General features: G+C 36.9%; 1 protein-coding gene across 1 annotated transcript in view; it reads right to left on the bottom strand.

The window, feature by feature from the left end:
• The window catches only part of lhfpl6 (LHFPL tetraspan subfamily member 6), a 31,448-nt gene extending 9,650 nt beyond the window's left edge, over positions 1-21,798 (bottom strand). The window contains exons 1-2 of the mRNA XM_019079340.2: positions 21,555-21,798; positions 20,275-20,778 (exon numbers count right to left, since the gene is read on the bottom strand). Of these exons, the coding sequence (XP_018934885.1) occupies positions 20,275-20,659 (385 nt within the window). The 5' untranslated portion in view covers positions 20,660-20,778; positions 21,555-21,798. The remainder of the gene's footprint in view (positions 1-20,274; positions 20,779-21,554) is intronic.
• Positions 21,799-22,244: the final 446 nt, after the last annotated feature.

Raw genomic sequence — 22,244 nt, 5'->3', positions numbered from 1 at the left:
AAATAAATTCATAATAATAATAATAAGAATTAATGTTGCCTGCAAAACAACCAGATGTGTAATTCCACATGCATGTGTTATTCACCATAACCCTTTGGGTTTACTCAAATTTACTCATAAGAGAACAGCTGTTGTGTTTACATAATGTATAATATTTCTCAAACAAAGTTGGACTTATGAAATTAGTTTGAAGTTTCTTCAGAAGCATACAGTCTTCAAATGTTTGATAATACCGCTATCATCGATCATGTTCTGCCCTTCCATACAGTTTGGCACCGGGTAGGCGAACAATGTCAGACATCTAGCATCTCCCTTTGATGTCGGCATAAATCTGCCCCTCTTTATTAAAAAGCCCTGGCAGGCTGCGATGGCTTCTGATTGAGAACAAAACCCAGCTGGTTCTCATTCTATCGCTGAAAGCAGTCATTGCTCAGAATTGGAGTGTGCTGTCTTGACATAACCATAATTTTCATGCTGGTGGGCCTTACTGGCTTTGGGATTTTTTATCATAGAGCTCTTTCATGACCTAGATGTCTGGCTCCATGCCTGCACTGCTGCTCTCTCCTGCCCACCCACTTACATTCCCTCTATGCTCCTCAGAAAAATAACCATCTCCAAGGTTGGGGAGGATGAAGAATTGTGTTACGCTGGCTTAAAAATGAGCCTCTCAGCCTGATCATTTGTTAAGTGCTCAGATACTCTGGACCATATACTGGAATAGACAACCCACTTCCGTACTGATAAATATCTCTGCTGAATTGGTGATACAGCAATATATATTTACTAGCTAATGCAAGCATCACATTTATCATTGCTTATACTTTGGGTTGAGGGCCTGGACCAGTGTTATTTTAGTGTTATTATTTATATACCATATACAGTACTATTATTTATGTTCTATTTATTAACATTTTGAATTTGCCCTTAATTTTATATTTTCAGTTCAAGGTTTAGTGATTCTTTTATGCGATTTTGCAAAATATTACCATTTAATTGTTTTTATACCATTAATTGGTGATAAACTACAATCTTGTTAATAATATAATGGATATTTATGGACTTTAACCCTCTGGAGTCTAAGGGTATTTTTGGGGCCTGGAGAAGTTTTGTCTTGCCCTGACATTTGTGCTTTTTTCAGTTTCTTATAAATATCTAAATGGCTAAAGTCTAATCCCACTGTAATCAGCACAAAACTAGGCTATAATAATATGTTAAGCATGTATGTACATGATTGTGTTTTTGAGAAAAAAAAATGTTATGCGTGGTTAGTGAAAAACTAAAAATGTTAAATCACTTGAATAAGGCAATAAAATCACATACAGAAAATTGGTTCCAGATATTTTGAGAACTGGAGCTTGTAGCCTAGAATTTTTTTTTTCTAAATGATGTGAAAATCATCTTGATTACTCACTTACAGAAAACAATCTAGACATTTTTGTTGGTAAAAGTCATATGCGAGTAGGCGTCAACTATCATGAATTCACACCTGAGAAGACAAAGGCCCTGCATAGAGCTGCATAATGAGCCATTCAGTGTGTGTCACTGAGAGGGATGAGTTACAAGTGTGAGGACAAAATAAATCTATATAATTTTATGTTTGTAGTTTATTTAGAATATATTTAATTATCCCACAACATAATTTAATATTCACTTGTGAGTGCAGTTAACAAGTTTATTAGGAACAATCAAAGCTGAAAACTGAACATTACTCCAGTGACACAATCATTTCAGAAATCAACAAATCTTATTTTCTACAAAAAAAACATTTATTGTTTATTATGATCCTATCAAACCATTATTATTATTATTATTTTATTATTATATTAATGTTGAAAAGAGCTGAGAATTTTTTTAGGGGGGATAAATTGAAAGAACAGCAGATTGTTACGTTACAGTTACATTTATTGGTACATTTATATATTTACATCAAGCTTTTGAAGGTATAGTAGTGTAAATTGTTATTGAAACTTCATAAATTTCACTTGATTATACATTTAGTCAGGAATTATAGTTTGAAAAAGTCTTTGGAAAAAAGTCTAACTAGTACACGTTATGTGAAAACTACAAGTATATAAATTAATTACTCATGTTTATGATCTCTGCTGAATAAAGTGCTTCATTCTTTTTTCTGAGGAAATCTCTCAAATCCTCAAACCACATCACATCTTTTTGGGGTCAATTATGTCTTATTCCTCTCATCGCGAAGCAAACAGTAAATAATAAAAAACTTGAAGAACAGTCTCGCTGCGTTGTCTTCTGTTGTGTGGGCGTATTCAAAAGCCGCGCGCTTCAGTGAAACATTTGAATCTCAAAAAAGCGCGCTCGGCGCGGGGGCGTGGTCGCATTACAAGATAATGAAGGGAGACGTGAAAACCTTGTTTTTTCATATGGATTACTTTATCACAGAATATTGTACAGCAGCATTGTGTAGTTAAAAGTAGACATGTCAGGCTTTCTATAGATATCTCTCTCATGTCTCTTCGTTGAGTATTCACTGAGTTACAGTTCATTTTAATGACGCATTTGGTATCTGAAGATCAGCGCAGACAAAGGCTGCAGACAGACTCCTTGTTTGTTATCTTTATTTTATAAGTGCACAAAGTTTTGTTGTTATTATGTCTGTATACAAAAAAAAAGTAGACCCTTTACAGATTCGATTGATGTATTGCACTTATCTGTACGATCAAAACTGGAAAGTGTAATTTAAGTTCTTTTCGGGGTTATCAGGAGAAAATACCCCAAAACGCGTATACGCGTTAATCGACTCCAGAGGGTTAATGACTATGAAAATTTGATGTTTATCTGCTTACCCCCAGGGCATCCAAGATGTAGGTAACTTTGTTTCTTCAGTAGAACACAAAAACAGATATTTAAAACAAAAACCTTCAGCATACCACCACTATAATAAAATAAGATGATAATAATCACTAAAAAAACATACAATAGAACTAAAAAAAACAAAAAAACATACACAAACAAAACCAAATTAAACCCTGCGGCTCGTGACAATACACTGATGTGTAAAGACAAAACGATCGGTCTGTGCAAGAAACTGAACAGTATTTATATCGTTTTTACATCTGATTCACACAATGTCCGAACTGTAAGAACTCTGCTGAGTACATTCTCAGCAGCAGATGCGTGAGGCGTCTTCTTCTTCTTGCTTTATGGCAGATCGCAGATTTATAAGTGCATTACCACCACCTATCTCTCAAGTGGACCATTGGCACTCCTAATTGAGATTGTAGATAGAGGGTCAATGGTCCATTTTGTATTAGGTGGCCTTAACTACTATGTACTTACATTCAAATTAATCCTTTGATACAATGCACTTACTGCATCCATACATGTTTTTTACATTGTACTTATGTACTTAAAAAAATGCAGACATGAAATTACATCTGTAATTAGTTTCTGTAATAACATTTATAGTCACACTGCTGACCCATTCCTTACACCTTAATCTAACCTCAAACCTACCCATACCACCAAACCTGTCCCTAACCTTACCTGTATCCTACCTCAATAGCAGCAGAAGTGTTTTGCAATACAATATGAACACAATAAGTACATTGTACTTAGTTTTTGACGTAAGTACATAGTAGTTCATGCCACTTAATATAAAGTGGGAGCCTCATCTAAATGAGACATGAAAATGGTGCCATGAAGGCTTCGTATGACCAACATTGATCTTCATGTTCATGCATTCCCCCTGTCATTAACATCAGTGTGTGACATCTTGGTTGGAAGATCTGATCACAGATGGCTCATTACGGCAGCATATGGTAGAAAAGCGTACCCACACAGACCATCAAAGCTTGAACTTGAACATGAAATTAAGGCCCCTTGAGAACGATGCAACATTTCTATTCCACACCATTGACCAAGTATTTTCCGAAGGACTTTCCCAGACCACCTACAAGCTCTTAAATGGGATTTAGGATTGAGGATTAAAAAGGGAAAAACTAAGGCATTGTTGTCCTAACCCACACCCTGAAAAATTCTTTCAAAAACAGGTTATGATCCGAAGTACGTCTAGAGCCTTTCTTTCAACACCCTAAAGATTTCACTAGCTTCTCAACATAACGTTCCAGCAGATGTTGAGTTTTGCTTTTCTTTTTAACCCTAGAGAGAAGGAGAGGTTTATTGAGTTTGGTTGAAGTCAACAATGGAAACATCTGGATGCAGTTACAACACAGTACATTCCCACATAGAGGAGACGATGTCATACAGGAATCAGCAGTAGAGAACTGAGAAAAAGAACCGATGGGAGGAACCTTCCCAAAAGACCCACGATTTCTATCCATACCAGATGCTAAAATGACACTCGAGAGGTTCTGGGAAGAAGAACAGTGTTCCATTGTTCTAGAAGCAGCTCTAGAAGTGTGTCATCAAATATCAAGTGACTGAGAGAGTATGTGAGACATATTTCAAGAAAGAGCTGTTAATAACTTCATTCACTGCCCATAAAGCTTGTATGTTTAAGGTTTAGTTCACCCAAAAATAAATTCTGGCATGATTTACTCACCTACATGTCAGTACAAACCTGTATTGTTCGTCTGTAAAACATAAAATATATTTTGAACTAGTTTGGACCCCTTGGATTTTTACAGAATAGGGAAAAAAAAAAAGAGTTGAAAAAATCAGTTGATGAGCTAATAAACTAATTTTGACACTAACAGGTGCCAATTACCAAACAGCAAAAAAAATAAAAAAAAAAAATAAAAATAAATAAATACCTGGCCTGTTTCCAAACAGGTTTCATCTGCTGGTATGCCAAACATATAGCTCCGCCAAAAAACTCATGCCATTGGTTGAGCCAATGTTGCTGTTGTTGGGCAGGTTGTGCTGCTCAAACAAATAATTTTTTTAAATTTGCCATATAGTTGACACTTTTTGGTGGGAAATTCACCTACAAATTGCTTACATACTTACAGCTATCTCTGCATATCAAGATGGGATTTTAAAGGGGTAGTTCAACCAAAAAGGATAATTCTCTCATTAATTACTCATCCTCATGTCATTCTAAACCTGTAAGACCCTCATTCATCTTCGGAGCACAAATTAAGATATTTTTAGCTCTCAGATTTAATCAAAAATAGCCTAATATGTGTTCCGAAGATGAACAAAGGTCTTAAGGGTTTGGAACAACATGACTGAGGGCGAGTAATTAATGTCAGAATCTTTATTTTTGGGTGAACTATCCCTTTAAAAAATGTTTTTGACAACTTTAACAGAATACAACATTTAATTCAAATCAAATTCAGTATACTTTAAATGAATGCTGTCAATCAATTAAAAAAATTAACTAATTAATCACACATTTTTTCTGAAATTAATTACAATTAATCGTGATTAATCCCATATAACATTACATTTTTTAAATATACTTTTATATTGCAATAATTTCACATTCAATCTTCAAAGGGATGTACAAACAACAAAGTATATTTTTAATATTTGTTTAATGGCATCTTTTTTATGACTGAAGCCCAGTATCACTGATACCAATTAATACTGATTTCCCTATAAAAAAAAATTCCCTAATATTTAACCATTGACTATAGCCATTCAACATTACATTATAATTAAGAGCTATCAATTTGAACATTTATTAGACTTTAAAAATAACTTCTAATTTAAGTGAAATTAAAACAATCTTCACATAAACCCATTATAAATTACATATTTAGCTAGGCTACCTGTGCCGCTCAGCAGAAATATACAGCAATTGAATAAAGTTATCAAACACCAAATTCTAAACTAAATACAGATGAATCCTTAAAGCTATAAAAGTTATTGATTTCCTCTTTTTTCTTTTATTCTTGATGAACAGACATCACAGCAGCTGGTTATTAGTTTGTTTTGGCTGCTATTTCTTTAAGAGACTGTCCCATAGACTGCCAAATAAATAACAGAGTCAAGGTCCATAAAAGGTATGAAAGTCGTCGTCAGAATACGCCATCTGCCATCAGACGTCCAATTTTGGTTATATGAAGTGACGGAACACTTTTTGTAAGCCAAGAAAACAAAAATAATGACTTTATTCAATAATTCTTTTGTCAGCGATCTCCTCTGTGTCTCTCCATATCACCTTATGCTGCATATGCTCTTTTGTGTCATCCACGCCACAAGGATGTGCTGTTTTATTTCAAATCAAAGCTAAATACGCGTAGAAACAGTGCATCCTTGTGGCGTGGAGGACCTTTTCTGGACCTTGACACTGTTATTTATTTGGCAGTCGATGGGACAGTCTCAACCCTCCCGGTTTTCATCCCAAATATCTTAAATTGTGTTCCGAAGACGAACGGAGCTTTTATGGGTTTAAAATGACATGGGGTAAGTGATTAATGACAAAATTTTCATTTTGGGGTGGAGTATCCCTTTAAGTCACTTCCGTGTTGGCCTCACGAGAGAGAGCTGGAGATTGCCGCTTGGGCTGACCACGACATTGCATGCATGTAGTTTCTTTCGCGATTTGATATGAATGGGTACAGGCTACAGCGCGCACTGGTGTTCTGACGATTTGTGCTACACTGTCAGATTTTGCTACCTCCCATTAAAACAGTGGGTAGTACAATTCGACAACGAAAAATGCAAATACAGTAATTATGTGTTATATTCGAGGTTGTAGCTAGAAGGGATACAGCTACAGGAAACCAACAATAAATATTTTTTTCTACCTATTAGATTGTGTTTTATTAAAGTCTACACCTACCCCAACCTTAAACCTACCCTTACAGTAATGCATATAAATTAAATATTGTTGTCCAGCATGAGAAAAAGGAAACCCTTGTAAGAAAATCTGATGGGTTGGATAAAATGTCAGGCCTTTGTGAGTGCATTTGAAGATCATGTGCTGCAAGCACAGTACCGTATCCGCACTCGTTTGGCTCACGCCTGGCACTGAAGTGAAGCAGAGTGCGTATCTGAAAGGTCTCCCGTTCTCAGTCGTTCTGCGACTGAATAAATGTACTTCTTGTCAAAAAAAAAGACAGAAGTAGCAGTTATGAGTAGGGTGGCCAACCCTAGGCTCCGCCCCTGTGTTAACGGCGTTAAATAATTTTAACGCGTTAAAACTAAAAAATTAATCACTTGCGTTAACAGGCTAATTTTGACATCACTACTTTAAATGTTTCCTGCCTTTTACTTTGTTAAAATGGAATTTTAATAGCTCACATATAAGGTTTCTGCCATGTATAAGTCTGTAGGCCTATCATTTTAATATTTTTCTCCCTTTCAAGATGTGATTTAAAATAGAAAATGCACTTTGATCATGGAAGAGCAGTGGAGCGGGAATCTGAAGGGTAAAAAACAGACGGGAACGAATGACATCAAAGAAATAATGGAAAACATGTAAAGGTGTGAAAAATCACTCCCAGCATCATTCCAATGAAAAATGCGAGTGTGAAGTGAGGTCCCGCATTAGGAAGGAGAAGAGTAATTTACACTTCATCAGAATCGGTTACCTTCTAAAAGGAGAGAAAAAGAGAATTCAAGGTCACTGCCTAAGAGACATGCATCACAAGTAGAGTCATCATCAGCTCGGACGTGAGAAAGAAAATCCCAGTTAAGCTCATAGAAAATGGATTGCAGTGGGATGGATATCAAGATACCACAATACAATTTCACTTTCTCTTTCTCCTGTGAGAAAGAGAATATTCAAGGTTTGATACTCTGCCATAATAATAATAATAATAATAATAATAATAATAATAATAATAATAATAAAAGAAGAAGTAGAAAAGGCACAAAGGCTGAATTGAGTGCCTTTTGGCCTCCAGCTTATGAAACAGTGATATTTTTTGCAGAAAATGATAACACACATAGCTACAGTAAAATAAACAGACCCAGAGGTTTCCATCAGAAACATTAAAGAAGATGAGAACATGGACTTCAAAAATACACCAAAGGTTGATGAGACAAACAGAGTGAAAGAGGAAAAGAAAATTAATATTTAAGAGAAATAGACAATATTAAAATGAGATATCTAGGGGTAGGGGAGTTCAACAAGGAGTGTCACAAGTTATTCTGAAGGATAATGATCTTCATAATAAATTATTAACTAGATTTTTATCTGAAGCCACTATTCTAGGGTGCTCTGGTTGGTTTTCAGCACTTTGCAGGGTGTTCTGGCTGGTTACTTATTGGTAAAATAGAATAAAATAAATTTATGAATACAATTATTTAAAATATACATACATACTTTTTAAGCAGCAGTATTTCAAGTATCATTCTTTAGCACAAATTTGGGATTAGTAAGCACCACTAATAATGCAAAATGCACATGCTCATACTGACAGAAAACCTTGGTTGCAAATCATAGAAGGACTGCCAACTAGGAAATTAAATCTCTAGTTTATAGTCCACTGCTCATGTGAAGAATTGGTGTGTGAGTGTGTGTGTGTGTGTGTGTGTGTGTGTGTGTAAGAAAAGTCGTCCATCACAGTCGTCCTATGCTGCCATACTATGCTGTCACATTATGCTGTGACAGCTGTACCAGGAGTTCAAAGAACAGACTATGACTTCTTGTCGTCCCCCGAGACTATGCTGCCTTAAAAATAAATCAAACAAACAAAATCGCTTTTTACTAATTCTCTAAGCATTTTTATAAGCACAAAGAAGAATGCATGCCCTCTTACAGGTCACAGTGGCACTGGGGTCAAGAGTGATTATCTTCCTATTGATCTGTGTCCCATCATGATCAATACTGTGTCCTTTTATTCAGCTTGCGAAGGTGACCGCGACTCTCTTTTTTTCCTAGTGAGCTACAACGTGCTGTAAAGTTGCAGTAAAATAGGCTCTCAAGCAACTGGCAAAGAGGGAAAGTTAAATACTGCTTGTGATGCAAGTTGTGTTCATTTAGTGCATGCATTTAGTACACTTGACAAATAGAACAACAAGTACCCAAAGCCAGTGTAGACATAAGTCAATCATAAGGTACAAAAAAAGAACATCTTAGAATGTCACACTAAACCGCTAGCCCTGGTTTCACATTGAAGAACATTGTTTTTCTGATTATTCTCCACACCTCTGACTCCTCTCCGTCTCCTACTTCTTGCCTAAAGAAATCAATGTAAGTATTGCATTACCAAAGCAGCCTGTCTTTCGCAGTGATTCAAATCCAATATCAGTTCCTGAGGTTGAAGGAAAACTTAAGTGAGATGTTTTTTGCATTTACTTTCTAACAATATAATTTAAGCACACTTACAAAATGGAAAATCAATAGCTTTTAAATCATGCACAGGAGGTCTATTGAACCTGCATCGAAGCCTTCTGTCATAAAGCTAGCCAAAAAAAAGAGTGCAAGAGACTGCATCAGTGTGTTAGAACACAATTATTTTGGCTGTCTAAAATTAGTAATAATTGGTCTAATAAGGCAAATAATTTATCAGTGGGGCATCTTGCAATTGGGGCATCCATAGATTTTACCCCAGTTAAGGGAGTAAAATCAATGTAACGCATTACAAATCTATCCATTTGTACATAGTAAAGAAAATAAGTGCTTCAGGCGTACAATGTTTGTAAACCACTAAAGGAGGAAGTTCTAGCACATAATGAAGCTTGTCTTCTCCTCATCTGACTTTCTCCACCAAGCACTTTTCAATCTATATATAACTGCACTGGGCAAATTACATCTCAATTACCAGAGCGCTATCTGTGAAGTGGCCTGCTAGGGATGAAGGGTTACTGTTGCCAAAGCCCGTCATGTCATTGTTGACTTCTGGGTTGCCAAGTCAACTGGTCAGAACAAAGACAGAATGTTCCAAAACTCACATACTTGCAATCTGGAACTCTTCATAGCAATTACGTCCATTTTTAAAAATTCTGACATCCTGTTGTGTCTATATGTGGGTAGGCAGGTGTATGTTTATGTGCAGTCCAATCAAGGCTCATTGCCAGGAAGTGCAGTCCTGTCTTATCAAAACCCAACAGTGTGAAAACAGAGAAAGACCTGCACAGACTCGGACCTGCTGTTACAGATGGAATTTTCCATGGATGACTGGCTTTTTTTGGCAGCTTTTGTGATGAAATGGCTGCTGTTTGTTAAAGTCTACACGAAAAGATGCCAGCAAAGCGTGGACACAAAAGGGACCTGTAAAATAAAATGGTAAAGTAAATTTGAAGAGAAACCTAGAGTGCTAATTTAGAGTGTCCTTGCACCACTAACAAAACAAAGCTTACCTAACTAGATTTTTGTTTGAACAAAACCTCTCAAAACCATCTTCTGACTTGCTCTTCTCAAAATCCTTTGACCAAAAGACAGACAGAGCCTGACTAAAATTCCATGACAGTGACGTGTGAGAAAGCAATAAAGGGTTAATGGTCTCCAGATGACCCTTTCGCTCCTATTTACTCCAGACAGGGATCGTCTTTAGGTTTAACCTCTGAACTAGGCCAACAAGGAACATTAAAGGGATATTCGCACAAAAATGAAAATTCTGTCATTAATTACTCACCCTCAAGTCATTCCAAACCCATAAGACCATCGTTCCTCTTGCTTCGGAACACAAATTAAGATTTTTTTTTTTTAATGAAATACGAGAGCTTTCTGAACCTGCATAGACGGCTACAGTGGTTCAACCGTAATTTTATGATGGTACGAGAATTTGCACACAAAAAGTAGGCCTATTCTTGTAGCTTCATAACATTACGGTTGAACCACTGATGTCCTTGCTACCTTTCTAGGCCTTGAACATGGTGGTTGCATTGCTGTTTATGCAGGGTCAGAAAGTTCTTGGATTTCATCAAAAACATCTTCATTTGTGTTCCAAAGATGAACAAAGGTTGCATGTTTGGAAAGACAGAATGAGTAATTAATGACAGAATTTTCAGTTTTGGGTGAATTATCCCTTTAAGATTAAAATAACATGGCACTAAAAAAAATTACTATTTCTCTAACTGGTTTGAACTATAAATTCTCTGCTAAACATCTCCTTTGGTGTTCCATAGAAAAAAGTTATGGGTTTGGAAACATATGATGGTGAGTTAATGAATACAAATTTTACATTTTGGGGTGAAATATCCCTTTAATAAAACAGTTGGGGTGAGCAGCTGCTTAGACGGAAGTGCCTGCACTGAGCTCCATCATAAACCTTGGCATTAAATCCCTAGACGTGATTGACATTCCTGAGCTCAGCTCAAGCGTCCGGCCAGCCGCTGCTATCAGCCTCGTGCACATGATGTAAAGCCGCACTTGTCACCACACGCCATTACAGACCACCACAGACTTACACGGACCATAATTCTTATTTCAATCAGCCAGAGAGTGAGGCACAAATGATATGGTGAGAGAAAATGACACAGAAAAAAAAGGCCACTGGTGTGTCCTAAACAAAGCTCATGAATTAATTTACCGTCATAACAGCCAACAACAGCTGGGAATGTTTTTATGAACATAAATGCATTATTATTCCAAAAGCCTGTTCCTTATTAAATCAGGCTGCGGAAAACTTCACAATGTAAGTGTGTGACGCAGCAAATGAATTAGGAATGCTGTTTAGAAGAGCACAATATGTTTGCTATTTAAAATTATATTAGCCAAGTTTGTAATGGAACAGCTGACAGTTGGAGAACACACTACCGTTCAAAAGTCTGGGGGATGGTAAGATTTTCAAAAATGTTTTAATATTGTGAAATATTATTACATTTTAGTATTATTAATTATTTTATGAATATATAGTCTTTACTGTCACATTTGATCAATTCAATTATGAATTTCTAAAAAAAAAGAAAAAAGAAATCCTACATTTTGTTCTTTGGCAAAATTTTGCAAGATTTGGCAACTTTCTCAAGATTAACATGCCTCTAAGTTAGGAGATCAAGTCTTATTTTTTTTTTAGTTTTGTTCATCACACAAAGCGTATGGCTTTGGAGGACTTGGAATATATAGTGAATAAGTGATAAGATTTATGATGTTTTGGTGCTTCTGTGTCCTTTTTGTCCAGAGCAGCACATTCTTCAATATCTGTTCTTGTTCTATGTTCTATAGAAGAAAGTAAGTCATGAAGGTAAGCAACAGAATTTTCATAACGTTGGCTTTGACAGCACATGCAGCAGGCTAAAAAAGAAACAGGCTGCTGCAGAAAAAAAAATACATATTCAAACTCAAGAAAGCAGTAAACAGATGGAAAAAAATCCTCAAAGCTCTAATGGTGCCTCAGAGATACCACCTTCTGGTTGCAAGAGACCTGAAGAGATGAAAACTCTTCTCTACTGAGCTTCCTTCAAATGTGCATGTGCCATCTGTGTGAATCCAAACCTTTCTTCTCTTCTGCTTTATCCTCAAAAAAATCTCCCTCTGCCACACTGTTGGATCGCTCTCTGAGCTAGGAGAGAAAACCATATTTCCTCTTTTACTGTAGCCAAAGAATGTCTCTGCTGCCACAGTCGTGGACCTTAGAGGACCATCTGGAAGCCTGGAACATTCCAGCATGATTGCCCCGAGGAGAATGCAGACCTGCATTCCAATCTGAGGGAGGGAGCCAGGGCCGGAGAGGGACCACGCAGCGCTGGAAGTGGACTGAGCCAAGTTCCCCATGGAACTTCTCAAAGTTCTTAAACACAGAGGCTCCTTTGTTCACTTATCCATGGAAAATTGGCTTTGTTCAAGTGTGCATGTGCGTATTTGCAAAAAGTTAATAACGTCTAGCTCATGCCCTTCTGGATAAGAAAAACCATTGCGATAAGAAATTAAAGTGATAGTTCACCCAAAACCAAACATTTTGTCATCATATAGTTACCCTTATGTCATTCCAAACCAGTACAACCTGTATTCTTTCATCTGTGGAACATCAAGTGTCTCAGTGGGGTTTAACAAAAAACATGTACGTAAGATTGTGGTATAATTTTGTAATGATTGTAAATTTCAGCCACATCGACTCTTACATTTATTTTTGATGAGTTTGTTTATCCATTTTATAAAACTGAACCATCTGTTCATGAATCAGACTGATCTAAGCTAACTCACTGATCTAGTCAAAGTGGTTAACAGCTCACTGGAGGGAATGATTATGAGTGAATAATGACTTAGATTTCAGTCAATATTTGTTTGAAGTGGTGTGTACTACTACTTATCCCACTTCACACCATTTTGAAACATGAAACCCTCAGTTCCCATTGAATGAAATGGACTGGAAAATAAAAATCCTTCAAAATGTCTTCTTTTGTGTTCTGCGAAAGACAGAAAGTCATATGGGTTTGAACCAACATGAAGAAGAGTAAACATTGGGTCAGCTATCCCTTTAACAACAGTAAAAGTCCAATGTCTCAATTTGCTGATAGTTTTTTTGGATGATGACAGAGAAAAGAGTGCTAGATACTGTTCAAGAGATGCATGAGCAGACTGAGGACATGGTATACGGGCAAATATGAAAAAGTATCCGGACGCTCTTTCATGCGCTGCACACACCCACACGCTCACATATGCTATTCTGAGCATCTGAGGATTTGAACATCCCCGCTCTCTTGTGAATCACTGCCTTTCTCAATTATGTGAGCTGGTTTCAAGATATGTGCCTCAAAGCTAAAACATCATACTGGATTTGAAGACTGATTTTTTTTAGCCAGTTAAGTTTTAATGAATAATTCATGAATGAAAGATCTCCTTCCAGCACATGTTCGCCTGACGTCGGTTTATCAGGCCACATACACCCACAACGACACTCAAAAAATGGGAACACAAAGCTCTTTATATCCGACACACCATAGCAAACTCATTCTGAATTTCATCATCCCAACCAAACAATAGAGCACAGTCTCATTCGTGACACTGTATATGTTGAATGAAGTAAATTTTATGACAAAATTACTGAATACTGGTACTACTCATAATTTGTGTTCATATTTAACATTTCTAGTTTTTGAAACCGAAATTTTTGTGTCACAAAAATATTCCTTTTATCCCGACCCAAAAAATTTTTCCTTCACCTACAATAAGTGAGCAAATCGTTCCAGAATAGTGCTAAGCAAAGGCAAAGATTTTGTCAAACTGAAAATGAAGTCATGCAGCACGCCGCTTTTCTTACAAGAATGTAAACACATGCAAACCCCAGTCATAGCCGTGACCTACATATCCTTATGGCTGTTGTGTACAGTTTTGTCAAAGGGGCCGATATTGCAGCCTGTTGGAAAGGTTTCTGAGTCATTTCCTTAAGGAGTCATGGAGGAATCATTTCTTGTAAACCGTGAGGGTTTCTTTATAAAAGTTGAGATTGGCCAGCTGATAGTGCCCTACTGCTCTCACATTGTTTTCTCTGGAATTTAAAAGTCTGCTTTAAGGATACCATCTCTCCTAAATATGCCTTAAATTATGTGTGTGGGTCAAATAACAAGGGAGAATAGAGAATGGCAAGTCTCCTAAATGGCTCCTAAAGTCAGAGCTGTTATTGCACATCTTGTTTAATGACCCATTTTTATTTCCCAAAGTGTAAAATATCCCTACGGCTGCACTATGTATTAAAAATCTGCACTCTTTGATGAGAAAACACATACCAGTATTGAGACATTTCATTTCATGGAACTGCACCTTGATATCAATTTGTTATGATATTAGGTATATTCATTACTTTAAAACACACTTAGCTTAATGTTTAATTTAATAAATTTAAAAAACTGTTGTGGGAGTTTTTGTTTTCTCTCTTTCATTCTTTCACTATGCCATTTTCTTGGTTGAAAGGTAATAATCACAACATCTCCTCTTTCAAAACATAAGTTGTGGGGAATTTTAACATGCATGGATGCACACTAGTACATCATTAAAGCATATTCTGGCATTTAATTTACTATAACATCATTTTGGATGAATTAGTATAAACAAAATCTGTCAAAAATTTCACTTCAAAGTAATAAATAAATAAATTAAAATATATTTTTCACATTAAAAATGAATGATTTAATTTTTTTTGGCTCATTGAGATTATTTTCATGACAATTAAGTAAATTTTCCCTCAATTCTCATTACTGCAATATAAAAACACTAATCCTCAGAATTTTCACATTATTGTAGTTTTTTCTTTTTCTACCTGTAGTATATGATTATTTTTAAAATAAAATTCTATGTTTTTTAGCACAATTATAGAATTACAGAAATACAGAGGCATCGTTTAAATGAATAAATGATACAATCATTTGATGAATTTGTTACATACACTAAGAGATAGATCATTTAAATTACATACCGGATACATTACAGCAAGAAAATTTTGGGTTACATATGCTTAAAAGTCATGGAAATAATATTGCAATGCAAAAAAAACCAAAACATAATGGTTTTATTGACTTTATGTAAAATAAAATTTTATTTTGATTTTGTGCTGTAATATAACTGGCCCTGTGAGATTTCTAAGCTTGCATATCATTTAGGAAGGATACAATGTGGATTGAAATTCAATCATAATGGGCTACACCCAATGGTGTCGAGTTTACAAGACATTATTTGATAGACACTGCCATTGATTTCTGTGTAAGACAGGAACAGATTTTCTTCACCTCTGTCCTATTCAGTTCACTCTGTGTCACTCTTATACTCTTTTTCTCCAGTTTTCCAGCAACATTCCAAGCATTCCAAGAAATAAACAGAATTTTTCAGACAGACGGAAAGACAGTAAAAAAAACTGAGAGTGAGACATAGTGAGAGATGTGCCCCAGTACTGGAGCCAGTAAGTCTCTTCCTGCTGCTGCAGCTGTCTCCATCAGCTGGATCCTGCCTGTCTTTCTCATTCACACCACCCTACGCCCTCTCATTTCTCCATCCGACTCTCTCCAAGCGCCCAGGGGTCAGCACGGGTCAGCTAAAACCAGCGTATACACCCTCAGCAAGGTCTGTTCCCACACGACCACAAATACACGTTGCTCAAGCGCACACACGCTTCCGTTCACCACACAAATGTACACAAATCAGCAGTTCTCAACACCCGTCCGTTTCTGCAATTAGATACTTTCTTGTGTGACTAATTCAATATTGTCAATTTAGATTTAAACGAGAGTGATTTACACAGCATGCAAACGTGACGTATTTAACATCTGAGCTAACAGAGGGAAAACAGGAAACTTTCACAGCTCAACAATTTTGCACGTTGTGCAGTCCACTGTAACCAGACATAAAGTCAAGGACAACTTTGGAAAAGTTAATCATTATTGTGACACATAGGCGGCCTAAGGACTTAAAGATACAAGTAAAGTGCCAAATTGCTGCAGTTTCTGAATTCTTTGACAGACAACATACACATTTGTTCCAAGCGGCATTGAGCCTCTGTTGGTATTCGTTGAAAGTTTACAGCTCAAGAAGTGAAAGCTTACAGTAAGACAACTGCTGCTGGATGGATTACTGAACCGTCACGTCTCAAAGCTTACTCAAGCACACGCATACACACAGTTGTTGCCACCTGACTTATTTGTGTTCTCCTCAGGGTAAGATTTCTCCACTGTTAGTATGACAACGTGATCTCTGGAATCAGGGCCCACAAAAACACAGAACAATTGTGATATTCTGAGCACTGACTGAACGTGAACTGGCCTTATTTCTGTCACTTGAACAACTGAAGACAAGGAATTCACAAGTGAGTATATATACATATACATGTGAATACAAAAAACGTTGGGATCTGTCAGATTTTATAAATGTTTTTGAAACAACTCTTATGCTCACCAAGATTGAAATTATTTGACAAAAAATACAATACAAAACAGTAACACTGTGAAATATTATTACAATTTAAAATAACCGTTTTCTAGTTTAATAAAACTTAAAATGTAATTTGGCTTTGTGATGGCAAACTTGAATTTTGAGTGTCATTACTCCAGTCTCCAGTGTCACATAATTCTTCAGAAAAAAAAATATTTAATAAAATATAATATATTCTGATTTGGTGCTCAAGAAACATCCTTTTTTTTTTTTTAATAAATGCTGAAAACAGTTGTGCTGCTTAATATTTTTGTGGAAACTATGATACTTTTTTTTCAGGTTTCTCTGATGAATAGAAAGTTTTTAGTATTTATTTGAAACAGAAATCTTTTGTAACATTATAAATATATTTGCTGTCATTTTTTTACCTCACTGAATAGAAGTATTAATTTACTGAGCAAAAACTTTTGAACTGTAGTCGATATGTATGCAGTAGTGATGGTTTATAATGGCTGACTAGTTCTTCAACAACAAGCTCATCACTTTGACTAGTATAAAGAGTTCCCTAAGCGACATGTCGTATTGTCAGGCGAGCCCAAAACCAGCCTAATCATATGGCTTCTAGGATTCCACAGAAAGTCCTATAACACATATAAATTTGAGCTCACGTCACTTATATTTTAATTTTAGAATATTATTGTAAATTTGATAAAGCTAAGAGCTACTAATAGTGTAAAAGTGTAGTATTTAATCTCTTTTTATCATAGAAATCCTTTCCACAGAATAACTAGATTCTTGCCTGCAACCACTGCAGAAGATGCAAAAAAGTGATACAGACTCTAGTGGGCATAGTTATGGTTCAATGAATGCATTCTTTTTCATCTTCTACTGCGAAATTCACATAGGGCTCAAAAGTAAAGAGAAAAAGGAGTACGATAAGAAAGAGTATCAGAGAACAGACTTTTGATAGGGGCATAAGGCAATACATAAGGGACGGAAAGCTTGGGAGAAATCCAAACAGTTGATTTTTGCATTCGCAAACTGTAACAAACTCATCAGGCAATGTCATTACAGCAAAGTGAGAAATATCTCCCAGGAGCTGAGGTTGTTCTGAAAGGATGTCCTCAGTATTTCACTAATGTGATAAGAATACATTAGAGAGTAATTGAGAAAACACCCAGATCCCACTGAATCATATCGGCAGATCTCTCAAGCGAAAAAGACTCATTTCAAGGTCTTGGGTTCTCATTGGCCGGGATTCTGACAGGAGCCAGATGGATCCCATAAATCCTATGGTAAATTCACTGTATGAAACACATGACTGAGCCAACTGTCTTTCAGGAGAGCGTGTGTGACGTATGCAAACATGCAACGGGTGCTGTGAAGCAAGATGTGGGTGTGAGAGGAAATCCAACAGGATGCATGAACCATAACGTTCATTCAGAACGCACAGACAACAATATACTTCCCTGAAGTCTGACCTATAAACAAATAATATTCCCACCTAAAAAGGGCAAACTGAAGAAGTGATACACCAATGTGGCATCTGGCATCCATCCCAGAATTAGTAAGTCCGTAAGTGAGTCTCTATTGCCTTTACTGTATCAAGTAATAAAAACAAAGCAAAATCACAGCCTCTAGGACAAGGAAAAACTGCAAACAGGAAATATTTAGTTGCCCTTGAATAAAACGACACAATGAAAGCAGGTGTGCGTATCAAAGTGTGTGTGGAAAAGTAAAGAGAGCACAAAGGAGGAGGGAATATGAAAGAGATATGAAAAAGAGAAGTGTTGCCTACGGTCCCTCATAGAGAGGTCAAGTATAATCAACCTCTATTATTTCCCATCTCTCTGAAATGGAGCAAAGTCATTGCTCTGAGGCAGGACAAAAGAAGAGAGGGTGATGTAAGTCATAAGGGCCCATGAGGGGCCCTCCTCCCCTCATATACTGCTCATTACAAAGCCAATCGCTTCATAAGCAGCTCTGTTACTGCCTCACAAATATAAAGATCTCATAAAAGGAAAGTAACAAGAGAAAATTTATTCTGTTACCTCCTACTCTCTCTATTTTTTAACCTGTGTGTGTCTGTGTGTGTGTGTGAGAGAGAGAGAGAGAGAGATAGAACAAGCCTGGATTCTTGACCATTGAACACGTCCTCTTTCTTGACCATTAAAAGCTTATTTGGCCAGGACTAGTTTTCCCAGAGGAGGTCAGGTAAATTTGTGCTTCGCAGACGTTTGAACAAGCCTGTTTTTTCCCTCCTTCCTCTGTATAAATTACTGAGCAATTTAAATTTTGGGGGGTCCTGGGAGAAATCAAATGCTGTTCGGAGAGGAATGTGTGTGATTACGGTTTATTATTTTTCACATTGCTTCTCCTCATTTACTTTGACCTTTGGTGAATGCGGAAACTAAAGCTTAAATTTCTCGTTTCACTGCCTGGTGTGCCTTCATGATGGATTTAGACCTTTCGGCTGACTTCAGTTTGCCATCTGGGTAAAATAACAGCCAGTGGTTCAAGTACTGCTGGTATTGCATCTGATATAAAAAGAATGTGTAGCAATATAGAAAGTACAATCACAAACGAATCAGAAAGATCACAGTAGTAGGAGCATCGGGTATGATTCTGTCATTTTTTACTCACCCTCATGTCAAGGTCAATGGGCTCAAGTGTTTTGTTGAAATAATGTCAGAGCGACATGAGAGTGAATAAATGATGAGAAGTTTCATTTTGGAGTGAAATATCCTTTTGAATTAAATTAGTTTTAGTTTGTAATTTTGGCAAATTTTCCATAATACACCCACTTCCCATCCAAAATCTGTACATGAAATCCTAGACCTTCTGTGTTAACAACTGTAGCTCAATCATCGGTTGAAAAAACAATCCCATCTGACCAGTACTTAGGACATGAAAGGAAACTTTTGTTTGCTTTTTACTATTTGTTTAGTTACCAAGCAAACTCGAACTGATTTTCACCAGGGTGTAAGTTTGGTGTGTTGGCCCAAATCAACAGTCTCCTATCCTCACAGGATGACATGAATCGTAGCAACAGAATGTCAAAACAAGCACACCAGGTTTCACTAAGAGCTGCTAAGTACTTGCGTCTGGGAAAGACGCAAACGAAAGTGTGTTTGAGAAGTTGCAGTGTTTTATTTGACTATGCATTTACAAGCACATTCATCCATCCTTCTGACAACCCACCTGTTCATCCAATCAATAAATGCACCGAAAATTAGTAGCTGACCAATCCCAATACCAACTAACTACTGTAGAAACTGGGGTGGCCAATATAAAGCCTATATTAGTTTATTCTTATAAGAAAATACAATAAAATAATTTATATTATATAAGGCAATGTTAGATTATTTTATAACAATGTATTTATTTTACTTTAATTAATTTAGTTTTATTATAGGAAGATAATGCTCAAAACTCAAAATTAATATCAGCAGACTTATCAGCATTGCCAGTATCAATCTATCATTACTTAAAACTATAACAGTTGCCCATTCAATCATTCAGCTATAACACTTTTCATCTCTCATTCCATCTATCCACTCATTCTGCCATCTATACATCCATTCATCCAACCATTTCACCATTTACCCATCCACTGAATCTCCAGTCAAGCTCCTTGTAATTGAACTCACCTCCCACAAACTGTATCCCTCCTGCCACTCTTCCGATGGTGCGAGAGATTAGATCAGTAACACAGCATCCCATGATTGCCGTGAGAGCCACCAGGAGCAGCAGTCCACAGCCTGTCCCTGTCACCACCGTGCAGATCCTCCACTCCAGACTCGGGATGCCCTGAAAGGAGGCATAGCGCCCACACTGCTCCAACATAACCGTCCCACCACGGGCCTCATCCCTTATGGGGTAGGAACAGCGGCGGAACGTTCCAAACGACACCGGCTTACCCATCTGCGACCCAAGCAGCCAGTATGGCATGAAGAAGCCTATGCAAGATGTAGCTGCACAAAGGAAGGACAACAGGGCCCATACCACACCTGCACATGTAAGACTAGATGCCATCACGCTCAGCTCAAACTTTCATATGGATGCAAAAGACACTGATTTCAGGTTGAGCACACACGCAGAGCTCCTAAGCCCACCAGCCTAGATCCTCCCAGCATCTTCCTGCTCGGTTACACCTGAGGAAACAGTAAAAAGTGTGGGAGCGTTAGTAAAACCGTGGGACATCTGTTTTCAGTCATAAATCTGAAGTGACAAGCTCTTCGAACTGCATAAACTGAAAGGTGTTCAATTTCTCATGTAATTTTCTATTTGAAGAGACAAAGGTGAACACTGAGAGAGAGAGAAACTTGTGTATAGGGCAATAATTACAAAATGGCACAAATTAATGATGAATAAATTGACAACATTGACTATATGTCAATTTTTAGTATACATACTAAAAAAGCAAAAATATAAACTACTGTTTACATAAAATGCACAGTAACACGTCACCTGTTTGTCACTTAGCTTTGAGGATGTTATACATAGTTCTCACATATTTTGATCAACGAAATATTTTGATTTTCCATGACTTTTCTGGGTTACTACTCTGATTTCAAAAATTATTTTATATATTTGGCTAGTTTTCTATATTATCATTTTATACAGATTTCTATATTTGGCTTGTTTTCCATATCATATACCAATCCTTGAAACGAACAGAGTTAAATTACATGTATCATGCATTACGTGCTGTGTGTCAAGACACATTTTCCCACATGCATTCATAAACATTTTAATCTAATATCTTGATGTTGGTAAAATGGAAAAGTTAGCGGACACATTGTCAGTCATCTATAAATAACCTATAAATATGGAATGTAAACAAAAGGAAACATGTAATGGCGCACTGTCATGTGGAAAGTCCAAAAGTGAGTCAGAAACTGATAGAAGCATGCGATAGAGATCTTACTGTGTCGTTCACTGTGTCCGATTCCACTTGATTTCAAAACCTAGAGAACATATACGACGACAAAATGCAGCGTATACTGTCTGTTCGCTTCTATCCGTTCCTGGGTTGCGCGTCTCTGAAGTCTTTAACTCCGCCGTCTAGAGTCCACTTACTGCACGTCTCTGCCCGGGACTAAACCAAGCGTGTTAAACTGAGTGGGAAAGAGCAAGCAGAGGTACCAATCTCCAGATCCTCCGCCCAGGGGCTGGTCTGATAATATGCTGCGTTTCCCAAGACGACGCAAGACTCCGCCTGGCTGCCGCGAGCTCTCTCAAAGTCCCTCGTCAAAGTCAAAGTAATTTCATTCCTGCTCTCCGTGGGAAAAAGGAAAATATTTATAGAAATGAAAACCGGCTTATCCAGCAGGCATGGTAAAGAACATAAAATCTTTTTTTAAAGACACATACTTTGTTTTACACCATATATGGTGCCTAGATAGGAACAGTTATTTCACAAATGAACGATTTCTGCAATAAAATTTTATATGTCGATTTTGAAACAATGAAAACGCAACAATTCAAATGATAGCCCTGATAGCACATGTACATCTCGGAGACGTCTATTTGACGTCTGTATTTACATCTGCAAGTATTTTGCTCATCTGCAATACGTCTATAGGACGTTTCCTTTTAGATGTCAAATATTAGACGT

This window comes from Cyprinus carpio, chromosome B10 (genome assembly GCF_018340385.1).
Source record: "Cyprinus carpio isolate SPL01 chromosome B10, ASM1834038v1, whole genome shotgun sequence".
NCBI lineage: Eukaryota > Metazoa > Chordata > Actinopteri > Cypriniformes > Cyprinidae > Cyprinus > Cyprinus carpio.
The sequence above is the reverse complement of the archived record's forward strand: the minus strand, read 5'-3'. Positions and strand labels throughout refer to the sequence as shown.